Source organism: Vitis vinifera, chromosome 14 (assembly GCF_030704535.1).
Source record: "Vitis vinifera cultivar Pinot Noir 40024 chromosome 14, ASM3070453v1".
Lineage (NCBI taxonomy): Eukaryota > Viridiplantae > Streptophyta > Magnoliopsida > Vitales > Vitaceae > Vitis > Vitis vinifera.
The window spans coordinates 25850565-25864315 of NC_081818.1; the positions used below are offsets into that span (position 1 = coordinate 25850565).

The 13751-nt window shown below is 37.2% G+C and overlaps 2 protein-coding genes across 2 annotated transcripts; both read right to left on the minus strand.

Annotated features, from left to right (window-relative positions):
* Window positions 1–3969: 3969 nt before the first annotated feature.
* On the minus strand, window positions 3970–6506 carry LOC132255082 (secreted RxLR effector protein 161-like). Its single transcript, XM_059742731.1, has 2 exons — window positions 6074–6506; window positions 3970–4058 (listed from the first exon to the last, which is right to left on the minus strand). Exons 1-2 carry the CDS (start codon window positions 6504–6506, stop codon window positions 3970–3972), a joined length of 522 nt encoding a protein of 173 aa, XP_059598714.1.
* Window positions 6507–9267: 2761 nt separating this feature from the next.
* Window positions 9268–9643, minus strand: LOC132255083 (uncharacterized). Its single transcript, XM_059742732.1, has 2 exons — window positions 9347–9643; window positions 9268–9282 (listed from the first exon to the last, which is right to left on the minus strand). The coding sequence occupies exons 1-2, from the start codon at window positions 9641–9643 to the stop codon at window positions 9268–9270; spliced, it is 312 nt and encodes a 103-aa protein (XP_059598715.1).
* Between the last annotated feature and the right edge of the window lie 4108 nt (window positions 9644–13751).

Below are 13751 nucleotides of genomic sequence, written 5' to 3' on the forward strand. Positions count from 1 at the left end.
ATGAGATTGTGTTTGGGCAGTGGTACGAGGATGGATGATCATTGTTTGTTGTTTATCTCATGATTTTGACACCAGATATCCATATTGGGGCATATTCCCCTTTCCTTGATGAGATTTTGTTTGGGTAGTGGTATGAGGATGGATGATTATTGTCGGTTGTTTACCTCATGACTTTGATATCGGATCTTATACTGGGGCATATTTCCCCATTTTCTTTGAGTATCCTTGAGATTGGGACAGTGGCCAGCTTGGTTTTAGATTGAGTACTAGCCCAGAGCTTCCGACGATCGACTGTATCAGAGCTTCCCTACATGGATTTTTTGAGATAGAGATGGATCGCATCACGTTTCACTCGAGGAGCGTGGGTGGATCTTTTAGCCAGATGTTCATGAGACAGACTTGTTTCCGCCATTGTTACCTTGCATATTGGGTTATCCAGATGAGCACCATTTTGTGTACTTTGAGATTTGCTTTTAGATGAGCCACGATATACACGCTTTGAGATTTACCTATTGAGATTCGTAGACAGAGCAGCTTTTCAGACATAGAGAGTTCTTTCAGTTTTGACTTTTTAGAGGTTTGTTGTGACGTATTCGCTTCCTGACCCATTGATTTCAGCAGATGATTGATTTACTGGTTGTTTCAGCAGTGTGAGCACCCTGGATACTGGGGCATATTTCCATTCTTGGTTTCAGTAGTCCGACCCTTGACATTTTGAGTATATGGCTTTAAGCCAATTTATTTCATGTCCACTTTCGAGTTGGTCTTCTCTATTATTTCCTTCTAGGCCCTGAGCCTCATAGCCCTGAGTTATTCATTCCTTCTAGACCCCGAGTCTTATAGCCCTGAGCATTTTTCTTCCCTTGGGCCCTGAGCCTAGTAGCCCTGAGCTATCCTTTTTTTTTTAGGCCCTGAGCCTCGTAGCCCTGAGCTATCCGTTCCTTCTAGACCCTGAGTCTTATAGCCCTGAGCTATCCTTTTTCTCTTAGGCCCTGAGCCTGGTAGCCCTGAGCTATCATTTCCTATAGACCCGGAGTCTTTCCAGCTCTTAGTTGAGCTTTCATCATTTGGTCGCCCATGAGTGGTTTGACCTGGAGTTTGCGTATCGCATTCTCCTTCTAGCCGATCAGTCATAGAGCCCAGAGCTCATAGCCCTGAGCTATTCATCGTAACCCCGAGTTACTCATTGTATCATGACCCAGAGTCATTCATTCCATCCATAGCCCTGAGCTGTTCATCGTAACCCTGAATTACTCGTTGCATCATGACCTAGAGTCATTCATACCATCCGTAGTCTTGAGCTATTCATCGTACCCCGAATTACTCATTGCATCTTGACCCAGAGTCATTCATAGCACCCCGAGCCCTGAGCTCACGACCCGAAGTCATTTGCATCATTCACATCCCTGAGATGTTTCGTTTTCATCATTCCAGCCACTTGTGAGTGGCCTCGACCCGGCACCTTGAGTCGAAAAGTATCCTGATCGACCCAGAGTCATTTTTCCCATTTTGACCCAGAGTCATTCTTTCCCATTTGGAGCCCAGAGCTCTCGACCCAGAGTCGTTTTCCATTTATGACCCCGAGTCATCTCTTTTTCGTTTAGAGCCCAAAGCTCTCGACCCAGAGTCGTTTTCCATTTATGACCCCGAGTCATTCTTTCCCATTTAGAGCCCAGAGCTCCCGACCTAGAGTTGTTTTCCATCTTGACCCAGAGTCATTTCTTTTCCATTTAGAGCCCTGAGCTCACGACCTAGAGTCGTTTATCCTATTTTAGACCCAGAGTCGTTCATCTTGTCCATGACCTAGATTCATTCATCTCATCCATGACTTCGAGTCATCCTTTTCACCTCTTTCCATTTTTGTGCTACTCGTCACATACCGTTCTCTCTTTATTGTCATTCTCCCCGCATAGAGTTGTCCCATCCATATCGTTGAGACCCCATCTTTTGACCTTACCTCTTCATGTGCTAGGACAAAATCTTTGGTCCTTCTTTAATTCTTCATATAGTTCACTTCATTTCGCTCATTACTCGCGTTTCTACTCACATTCTCTACACTCGTGATCTATACCGAAGAGGGGCATATTTGTCGACCCTCAATTTCGTCCCTTTAGCACATGTCTTTAAATTTGTTTTCAGTGCTCCACAGTAACTCCTTAGTGGCCCATTATTACTCGTATAACTTACCCTTTTCTGAGTCACCTCGAAGACTTTGGTTGAGGGATTATCTGACCCCTTATTGTGACCCTTGGCAGCCCTATTCTAGACTTAGGTTTTTCATTCATTTTTAGGATAGCTTTTAGGGTAGTCTACTTGGCCCATTTAGGCACCCTAGGTCCATTTAGGCACCCTTGTCCCAACCTTAGGCTCATTTAGGTTCACCTAAGCCCTTTTAGACGCACTTAGCCCATTAAGACTTTTTTTAGCGCGACTTGTATGACTTGCATGGCCCGCATGGGATGGACTGTTTTATTTCATTTCATTTTATTATGTTTTACTTTATTTATTTTTATTTTATTTTAATCCTTGATAAGTTGTAAGATTGCTAACTTTTTTTTATTTTTTTATTCTCTCTATTTTCGTTTTTTTTTGTTTGGCAAGAGAATGGGGGTTACTATTCAAATCTCACTAAGGTATGTGCACTCAAAAAACGTAAGAAAAATATTTTGTGAGGGAAAAAGGAATTAATGTGGTTGCATACATATGGAAATAAGAGATCCTAAAGGAGTATTCTGATTTTCGAAAAAGGAAAGGAAATAGAAGAAAAGAAAGTGGATTTTCTTTAGCATATTTGGTTTGAGAGGCTGAGACAAATATAAGTGGAAAGGGAAAAGAAGAGAGGAGGCATGAGAGGATCGTCTGAAAGGAGGCATAGAAGAGAGGGACTTGGAATACGTATAGAGAGTGAGAAGATTGGTGGACGAAAAAAGGTTTGGGGATCAGATTTCTCAGTCGGAAAGTTCAGATTTGAAGCCACTCAAGTTCCCAAAACAGGGAGGAATGAATCCTAACACATGGTTGTGTGAGAGGTCCAGTATGTGAAGCGCGGAAAGGGCACAAATTTCTAAAGGAATATTACCACTGAAGAAGTTTGACTGCAATGCTAAGATCAGCAGGGAGGACATGTTTTCTCCTATCCAGGATGGAATGTTTCTAGAAAATTTGTTATCACCAAGATCAAGGCTTTCCAAGGCACTGCAGTTTTGCAGATAGGAAGGAAGTTCACCAAAGAGATTGTTGTTGGATAGCACCAAGAATCTGAGTGTCGTGAGGGAACCCAATGATCTTGGTATTGTACTTGAAAGGCGATTGTTTGACATATCTACAATATACAGGGAAGACATCTTGTTCCAGAACTGAGGAATTTCTCCAGATAAATGATTATTGGAGACGACCAAGGTCATCAAAGCCTGTAGATTACCCATGGACAAGGGAGTGCTACCATTCAAAGAGTTCCAAGAGATATCTAAATTTGTCTGAATAGGCATTGCTTCACCAATGTTCTGAGGAATCGGTCCAGAAAACAAATTATCCCTCAGATATAGTGTACTTACATTAGACGACCAGAGTGGGAGAGGACCATCAAAGAGGTTTGAACTCAAATCAACATTGGCTAGGTAGTTGAACACTAATGAGTTTGGAACTCTGCCACTTAATTGATTATAAGCAATGTCAAGTTCATGGAGCTGCAAATCTAACTTCAATAACCAATCCGGTATAGTGCCTAAAATTCTCGCATTATTAAGCACTATGGTGGTCAACTCATTTTGAGTTTTGAGCCAGGTAGGAAATTTGGGACCCAATTTTCAAGATCTAAGGTTGATGTATGTGAGTTTGAAAGGAGGAGCCCAGTCAGAGGAGATGTTGAAAACCAAAGAAACATTTGGAGAACTTTTAGTAATCGACAGTTGCTTTAAGCTTGAGAGATTGGAAAAATGAGCTTCTGTTATGCCACCTTCCCATGAATTCTCATTGAGCTCTAGCACGACCAGTGATGAGAGTTCTCCAAGGCTGTCTGGGATGATCCCACTCATTTGATTCTGCGAGAGGTACAATTCCTGTAAAGAGGATAAGCTCCCAATTGATTCTGGAATTGAACCGCGAAATGAATTAGACCATAATTGAAGATATCTTAAATTCTTAAGATGCCCCAATGAATTTGGCAGGTTTCCAGTCAGTTTATTGAATCCCAAATCCAGATTCTCTACAGTGTTGTAAGAGCATGCAGATAAGCCATCGAGGAACTCAGTTATCTCACCAGAAAGTTTGTTAGCAGAAAGAATCAATGTCCGCAAATAGCACAAATTTCCCAATGTTCTCAGTAACTTGCCTTCAATGTTGAAATTCTTGGACAAATCAAGTAGCTGGAGAGAAGTGAAGTTTTGGAATGCATCTAGGAGTCCACCTTAGAGGTTGTTGGAGTTGAGATCGAGGTACACAAGGCTACTGAGATTAGATAACCAGTGAGGAATAGTGGAGTCAAACCCATTGTTTGAGAGATGAAGAACGGAAAGAGAGGTAAAATTGAGAAATGGAAGAGAAAGAGAAAGGTTGGAAAGTTGACGGTTGGGCATGTGCAACTCCAAAAGAGACGGTAAAGTATTAACGGTCTGGAGCCAGTAGGCTGCAGCCTTTCTGAGATCAATACCTCCCAAGTTAAGGTACTTCAAAGAAGAAAGGCCTGACAGTCATTCCAGGCCATTCTTGTTTGGTTCGATAGAGTATGTGTTGAGATCAAGGTAGCGCAAGTTTGAGAGGTTTGCAATAGTTGGAGGTATGATTGTTGGAATCAATCAACCAAGATGAATACCTTAATTTCATATATACTGGAATATTTAGCAAGGTGAATACCCTAACTTCATATATACTGGAATATTTAACAAGGTGAATACCCTAACTTCATATATACTGGAATATTTAATAAGGTGAATACCCTAATTTCATATATACTGGAATCTCCTGATTAAAAACAATGAGTAGAAAAATAATAGCGGAAGCATACCTGAATCCATTGAAGGAGAAACCTTATAGGAAGAAAACCCTTTGAGATGGTCTTCCAATTCTAGCCACTAGATTCTGTGTCAATTTCTCTCTGAGAGGATTTTCATAAATTGGAATGCGTAGTCATAGAATGGGGACCATAACCCTATTTATAAACCGCTAGGGCAGTTTTAATTTTATCACAATTATATTTCTGCCCCTCATAGAAATAATAATTGTCTAATGGTATCTACACAATAATCTCATGACAATTATACCCTTAAGCAAATTAATCAATTATTAATTAGATCACTATATTTAGGCTTAATTAAATGATAGCACACACATTTTAATTATTTACATGTGTGGCCCAAATTATAGATTAATTACAAAAATTAATCTAACAATCTCCCATTGGGCCACATGCATATGTAATCAAATAAATGTGCTTAACCTTATGAGCTCAAAATTTGCTATCATGTCCTTAGGGTATATCCGAACAATCTCGTCCATTAACTATACTGACATAGGATCAAGGTGGCCTTTGTTACATCAATCGTTACTAGACCAATCAATGGTCACATATATCTGCACAGCTAAATGACATCGATCAATCATGAGTGCATAGCATGGAAATTACATGCAATGTGATCTATTCATGCCTATTTCCAACTGGTCCTACTTAACTTTATTGAGATCAAATCTTTAGCATAATTTAACAGAGTCCAATGAAATGAATACTTTATTTCTGCAGAACACAATCCAAATGTATAGATAAAGTCTAAACATAACATAGAGCAATATACAATGAATAATATAAACTCCCACTAAATTTGGATATCCTCAAATGAGACAACACCCATATGAGCAGTGTGCTCATGAAAGACCTTGGGTGGTAATCCCTTTGTAAGCAGATCCGCTATCATGGAGTTTGTTCCAATATGCTCTATGGATATCGGTCCACTCTGTTCTTTTTCTTTTACAACTAGGAACTTGATATCAATGTATTTTGATTTTGTAGAACTCCTGTTGTTATTGGAATATAAAACTGCTGATTTATTGTCACAAAATATCTTCAGTGGTCTTTCAATACCATCCAGAACACGCAGCCCAGTGACAAAATTCCGTAGCCATATTCCTTGATTGGATGCCTCATAACATGCTACAAACTCTGCTTCCATGGTGGATGAAGTTATGAGTGTCTGCTTGGCAGACCTCCATGAAATTGCTCCACCAGCCAACAGATAAATATAGCCTGATGTGGATCTTCTGCTGTCTTGGCATCCAGCAAAGTCGGAGTCGGAATACCCAATGATCTCTAACTGATCCAATCTCCTATATGTAAGCATGTACTCTTTTGTTCTCTGTAAATATCTCATAACCCTCTTGGCTGCTCTCCAATGATCCATTCCAGGGTTACTTAGATATCTGCCTAACATGCCAATAATGTACGCAATATCCGGACGTGTACATACCTGAGCATACATTAGACTCCCCACAGCCGAAGCGTAAGGAATCTTCTGCATTTCTTGACTTTCTAAACTATTTTTAGGGCATTGATTAAGACTGAATTTGTCTCCTTTAGCGACAGGGGTATCACCTGGTTTGCTATTTTGCATGCCATACCTTTGGAGGACTTTATCAATATAGGTCCTTTGTGACAATCCTAAAATACCCCTAGAACGATCTCGGTGTATCTGGATTCCTAAGACAAAGGAGGCATCACCAAGATCTTTCATCTCAAAATGTTTTGATAAAAATCTCTTGGTGTCGTGCAATATGCTAATATCATTTGTGGCTAGCAATATGTCATCGACATATAAAACCAGGAAAATATACTTACTCCCACTGAATTTGTGATACACACATTCATCCATAAGATTTGCCTCAAAACCATATGAGACAATAATTTGATGAAACTTGAAGTACCACTGACGAGAAGCTTGCTTGAGCCCATAAATGGATTTAGTTAATTTACGAACCATATTCTTTGAGTCTTCGGATACAAAATTTTCTGGTTGTTCCATATAAATTGTTTCATCAATGTCACCATTGAGAAACGCTGTTTTAACATCCATTTGATGTAACTCAAGATCATAATGTGCAACTAGTGCCATGATTATCCTGAAAGAGTCCTTCGTAGAAACTGGAGAGAAGGTCTCTTTGAAGTCAATTCCTTCTTTTTGAGTAAAGCCTTTAGCTACAAGACGTGCTTTATATCTTTCTACATTACCATTTGAATCACGCTTGGTTTTAAATATCCATTTACAACCAATGGGCTTCGTACCAACTGGTAATGGGACGAGTTCCCAAACTTTATTGTCTTGCATAGATTTGTACTCTTCATTCATGGCTTCAATCCATTTCTGAGAGTTGGAACTTTTCATGGCTTGCTGGAAGTTGATTGGATCATCTTCCATCATTCCACTTTCTACCTCACGTTCCTGGAGATATACGATATAATCGTCCGAAATTGCATTTCTCCTCTCTCTAGTGGATCTCCTTAATGGCATATTTTCTTGAGGTTGTTGAGTTTGTTCTTCAGGAGCAATGTCCCCATTTGCAATTAAGGGTTGAACAATATTGTCTGTTGGTTGAGGATCCAAATTTACTTCTTGATCAATGATAGGTAGTGAAACCTGTACATTATCAAAAGCAATAGTAGATCCCTCTTCCTCCTTAAAGACAATATTCCTAGCCTGATTTCTCCCCCCAAACTCAACATCCTCAAAAAATGTTGCAGTTCCCGTCTCAAAAATTGACCTAATAGCAGGATCATAAAATTTAAAACCCCTTGATTGCTCTGCATAGCCAATAAAGTAGATGCTAACTGTTTTAGAGTCCAATTTCTTTTCATGAGGCTTATAAGTCTCGCTTCAGCTGGACATCCCCAAATATGAAAATGCTTTAAACTGGGCTTTCGACCAGTCCAAAGCTCATAAGGCGTTTTAGCAGCCGCTTTAGTTGGCACCCGATTTAGGATATAAGCTGCCGTTTTGAGTGCTTCACCCTAGAGTTTTTCGGGTAAAGTAGAATGACTAATCATACTCCTTACCATGTCCTTAAGAGTTCGATTTCGTCTTTCTGCTACACCATTCATGCTAGGTGATCCTGGCATGGTGTATTGAGGGACGATCCCACATTCCTCTAGGTATTTAGCAAATGGTCCTGTACGTTGTTCACCTGATCCGTCATATCTACCATAGTATTCACCACCACGGTCAGATCTGACGCTCTTTATTCTTTTGTTGAGTTGTAACTCAACTTCTGCTTTAAATGTTTTGAACACGTCCAATGATTGTGATTTCTCATGTATAAGAAATAGGTAGCCATATCTTGAATAGTCATCTATGAATGTTATAAAGTACTATTGACCATTCCAAGATGCCGTAGGGTATGGTCCACAGATATCTGTATGAATTAATTCTAAGACATCTGTAGCTCTATTGGCACCTAATTTCTTTGTTTTGGTATGTTTTCCTTTAATACACTCAACACAAATATCAAAATCTGAAAAGTCAAGTGAATCCAAAATCCCATCGGACACAAGTCGCTCAACTCTAGATTTAGAGATATGACCTAGGCGTTTGTGCCACAATGAGGCCGAATTATCTTTATTCAATTTACGTTTTGTACCTCGTGATTCCACATGCAAGGTTTCATTATAGGACGGAACAGTTTCCAACAAATATAGATTATCATAAACATTAAGTAAACCGGTTCCTACAGCATTTGAATTAATAGATAATGCAAATCTATTGTTTCCAAATGAACAACAATAACCTGATTTGTCCAAAACAGAAACTGAAATTAAATTCCGTCTGAAAGACGGTACAACAAAAGTATCTATTAAATCCAAAATATAACAAGATTTAAATAATAATCTAAAGTGCCCTATTGCCTCTACTTCTACCGACTGACCGTCTCCGACATAGATGCATCTTTCAGCATCACTTGGTTTTCGGTAACTCAGGCAACCCTGCATAGAAACACAAATGTGAGTAGTAGCACCAGAATCTAACCACCATGTGTTTCTAGATACTGAAGCTAAATTAACTTCAGAACAGACCAAAGTAAGAAACATACCTTTCTTAACACGCCAAGCAGCATACTTGGTACATTCCTTCTTAGTATGTCCAGGCTTATTACAGAAGAAACATGTTACCTCAACTTTCTGTTTCTTTTGTTCTGGACCATTAGAAACAGCAACCTTATTATCCTTATTCTTTCGTTTGCCCTTATCCTTGGAAGTACTAGCCAGATGAGCACTTTCGGTCTTGTCTTGCTTCAATCTCTCTTCCTCTTGCACACAGAATGAAATGAGCTCATTAAGAGTCCATTTATCCTTTTGACAGTTATAACTGACCTTGAATTGATTAAATTGTGCAGGAAGAGAGATGAGAACCAAATGCACGAGTAAATCATCAGATAACTCGAGTTTCAAAGCCTTAAGTTTTGAAGCAAGATGAGACATCTCCATGATGTACTCCCGAACATTACCCTTGCCTTTATACTTCATTGAAATCAAGCTTGCTAAAAGCGTGCTCGTTTCAACCTTATTGTTTTTGGCAAAACGTTTCTGAATTTCCGCAAGGAAGTCACTGGCATTAGTAACCTCATCAGTTACCGCACCCCTGAAAGCTTCTGGAATGCCGCGCTTCATGATCATAAGACTTAGCCTATTTGAACGTTCCCACTTACCCCAATAAACCTCATCCTCTTGAGTACTTTGCTCATTGAGTTCATCGGGTTTGGGCATTCTCAAGGCTAAGTCTATATCCATGCAACCTAAGAGAATCATCATATTCTCTTTCCAGTCCTTAAAATTAGTCTCATTTAACATAGGGACATTATTGATGTTGGCAGATATAGAAGTAGTTGATATAAAAGCTGAATCGAGAACAAAATAAAATGAATCAAATAAACCATCATGCTCACATAAAATAAGCAATTAAACACATAATCTTTAAATTTAAAAGCAAATTATGACATTTCAAGATACCTAGCACAACATTAATATCAAGTCTTTGGACAGTAATATTAACTGTGAGTGGTACTCTTGTTGTAGTGATCAAACATTGATGATAAGTTATGTCAAATAATAAATCTATCTTTGGATTGATTTATTATTCACATTAAGTTACCTTTATAATCATCACATATTTATCACCACAGGTATGTATGCAATTTGACCAAATATTAACTTTCCTTTGGGCCAGTCAATACCCGCATGAATCACATACACACAAATATCTAACACCCCGAACAGACTAATCTACACGAAAGATGTCACTTTGGTGATTTTCCGCTTTAATTAGCCTATTTAAAATGCTAGATCAATAACTTAAATATTAATATCATAAAATGCTATTAAATAATAATAATAATAATAATAATAATAATAATAATAATAATAATAATAATTGTAATAAAAAAAATTTATCAACTCAATATTTCATAAATCTTAATCCATTGACATATATTAAAATAATAACTCAAAGAATTAATCAAGGAGTAGGCTCTGATACCACTTGTTGGAATCAATCAACCAAGATGAATACCCTAATTTCATATATACTGGAATATTTAACAAGGTGAATACCCTAACTTCATATATACTGGAATATTTAACAAGGTGAATACCCTAATTTCATATATACTGGAATCTCCTGATTAAAAACAATGAGTAGAAAAATAATAGCGGAAGCATACCTGAATCCATTGAAGGAGAAACCTTATAGGAAGAAAACCCTTTGAGATGGTCTTCCAATTCTAGCCACTAGATTCTGTGTCAATTTCTCTCTGAGAGGATTTTCAGAAATTGGAATGCGTAGTCATAGAATGGGGACCATAACCCTATTTATAAACTGCTAGGGCAGTTTTAATTTTATCACAATTATATTTCTGCCCCTCATAGAAATAATAATTGTCTAATGGTATCTACACAATAATCTCATGACAATTATACCCTTAAGCCAATTAATCAATTATTAATTAGATCACTATATTTAGGCTTAATTAAATGATAGCACACACATTTTAATTATTTACATGTGTGGCCCAAATTATAGATTAATTACAAAAATTAATCTAACAATGATACCACCAAAGGATGCTCCAAAGAGATTGAGATATCTCAACTTCCCAAGTGATCCAATGAATTTTGGAATTTCCATTCCTTCAAAATTATTCTTGTTGAGGTCTAATAATTCAGATATTTCAAGTTGAGCAAAGAAGGATTGATCTCACCGCCCAACTCGCTAGCTGTTCCATCGCCCTACAAATTGTTTGGGAATGGGTTTCCAAGTTTGAGCTTGATGACACATCCAGTCCTGTTATAGTAGCTAACTCCTCTCCATTTACAATAATCTTCTCTGACCCAAGATGACAGCCGACTTGAAGGACCTGTGAGGCATTGTTTGAACTTGAGAAGTGCTTCCTTCTCAACTTCTAGGCAATCCATGTTCTGATTGGCATCACATGAGCTGAGTTTAATTGTTCCTTGGGACAAAAACCCAGATAGTAGGAGTGAAAGAAATTGAGTAATGACATTGCACATGATTATGTTATGATCAAAGTGTAAGAGGGAGAGTTTCTCTTCTATCCAACAGAATGCTGAATTAGTCTACTTATATAACAAATTAGGTGTCTGAGGGGAAGATTTAGTTGGTTGATGTGGTTAGGACTTTTGACAACCGCATGGTGGTTGCTAGAAGTCAATATGGAAATGCTTTGCCCTTTTTGAGATGCTAGAATGTGAACTTTCTTTTATAGGTTACGATGTGAACATTAGAAACTGTAGGAGGAAGAACTTTCTGATATCCTCATCAGCTACCATTTTGCCGAACTTGAGAACTCCATTTCTATTTGACATTATCCTGACTGCTATAGCCTAAATTTGTTACTTAGTGGTAATGTTAACTTCTCTATACACATGATCTTGTCAAATGATAAACTACGACAACCGACTCCTGGTGGGGGTTGTTAGTAGCCACAATAGTAAAATTGAATGGAGTAGGGAATTTAAGCTGTTGAAATTGTCCTTAATGAAAATGTCTCTATCTTCTTTGTTTTGTTGTGTGGCCTCTTTGACACGCTAAAGTCTGAACACATGTGCTTTAATAGAATCTATGACAATGTCATGTTCTAAGAGGAAGAAATTTTTAGACTTTAGGCATCTGGAGTTGCCGACCTTGGTTTAGGAACATTTGCTGAAGTCTTGCTCCTATTTTGGTTTTGGGAAAGACACAAGTTTAATAATTCAAATAAAATTAAATATGTCGAGATAAAACATCCATTTCATATCTTCATTTACTATTTTAAACGATTGACTTATTTTACTCTGTATTCCCATTTAACACAATTCTTACAATTATAGCCAAAATTTGTTATAGAATCAAAGATAAATATGTGCTTGTCTATCAGAATGTTTACTTATCATCTTGTTGAAAGAGTTATTAATTTCATAAATATTTTGCATGTCATTAGAATTATTTATTTAGGACCCTATATTTTCATTAGTAGGAACATTTTTAAATCACTTTCAATCTCCATTTGCTTGATATCGCCTTCTTTTGGCGGTCTCTGACCATTTCTCAAATTGATACTCTTTGTAGATGCATTACCCATTTTTCTTGAACTAGTTATGCCCGCGAAATCAAAACTAGTATAACTCAAAAAAATAAAATAAAATAAAATTGTATAGAGCGTATAATGACATTGAAACACATGTTGCATTTGGATGGTACATGGAAAAATCAAATGGATATTTTCAAATTGATCCCTGGACATGAATTCACAAAGCCATGTACAAAATGAAGAATAGACAAATGCACTAGTATTATTCATAAAAAAATAGTATAGATAAATCAAATGCATTATATATACAAAGCATGTACAAGATAGTATTATTTTGTCATATGGTGGCAATTTCAAGTTGACGAAATTGAGGGCTTGATTGCTTCCAATTCGAGCACGCGTAGATCGAGCCTTCCCTTCATTTCCTCTTATGTCAACTATGCTCGATTACGGGTTTTCAAAATTTCCTCTTGACAACGATGGGCTCTCTCATTCCTCATCTAATCACCACCGTCCACAACGCGCCATTGACTATCATCACAACTTTAATAATCATCCAACCAAGTTCATGGAACATGGAAGGTTGATGGAATCCCAATCCCATCTAGAATATTTCTGTGATTCTTCCATATTGATCAAGGTCTGGAATACTTCTACCCTCTCACTTATCCCAGTAATTAATTTGAATTCCAAGGTAATTAATTAATCATCATTCACATTTCCTATATACTTCTAGTTTCATGTGTCATCTGAATATTTGAGGTCATCACCAATGTTAATTTTAATTTTGGCTAATGTAAGATAATTTATAGGTTATGTTTGGTTCTTAGAAAATATTGAGGCAAGAAAAAAAATATAAAGAAAAATGATTTTTTTTATGTTTGGTTGTCTTTTAAAAAATATTAAAGAAAATCAAATATAATTAAAACTAATTAAATATTTACATATTTTTAAATTATTTAATCTTTATATCAGTAAATTAAAATAAATAAAATGAGTTTTAAGTAACAAATGAAAATAATTTATCGACTTTTAATTTATTTTTTATTTTCTTTCAATTTTTCCTTCTTTTCACTTTTCTTTTATATTTTCTTCCCCTTACATTTTCTCTCAAATTTTTCAAGAATCAAACATAATCAGAGTCTCAAACAAAATTGTTATAGAGGATTTGAATGGTTTTCTGGCTTGATGTG

Bases quoted from the DNA above. Each gene is read 5' to 3' on its own strand.
- LOC132255082 (XM_059742731.1), bottom strand. From the start codon at position 6,506: ATGCAGAAGATTCCTTACGCTTCGGCTGTGGGGAGTCTAATGTATGCT. The intron at 4,059-6,073 runs GTATTGAAAGAC...TCCTCTTTACAG, and splicing joins TGGGCTGCGTGTTCTGGATG to GAATTGTACCTCTCGCAGAA.
- LOC132255083 (XM_059742732.1), bottom strand. From the start codon at position 9,643: ATGAAGCGCGGCATTCCAGAAGCTTTCAGGGGTGCGGTAACTGATGAG.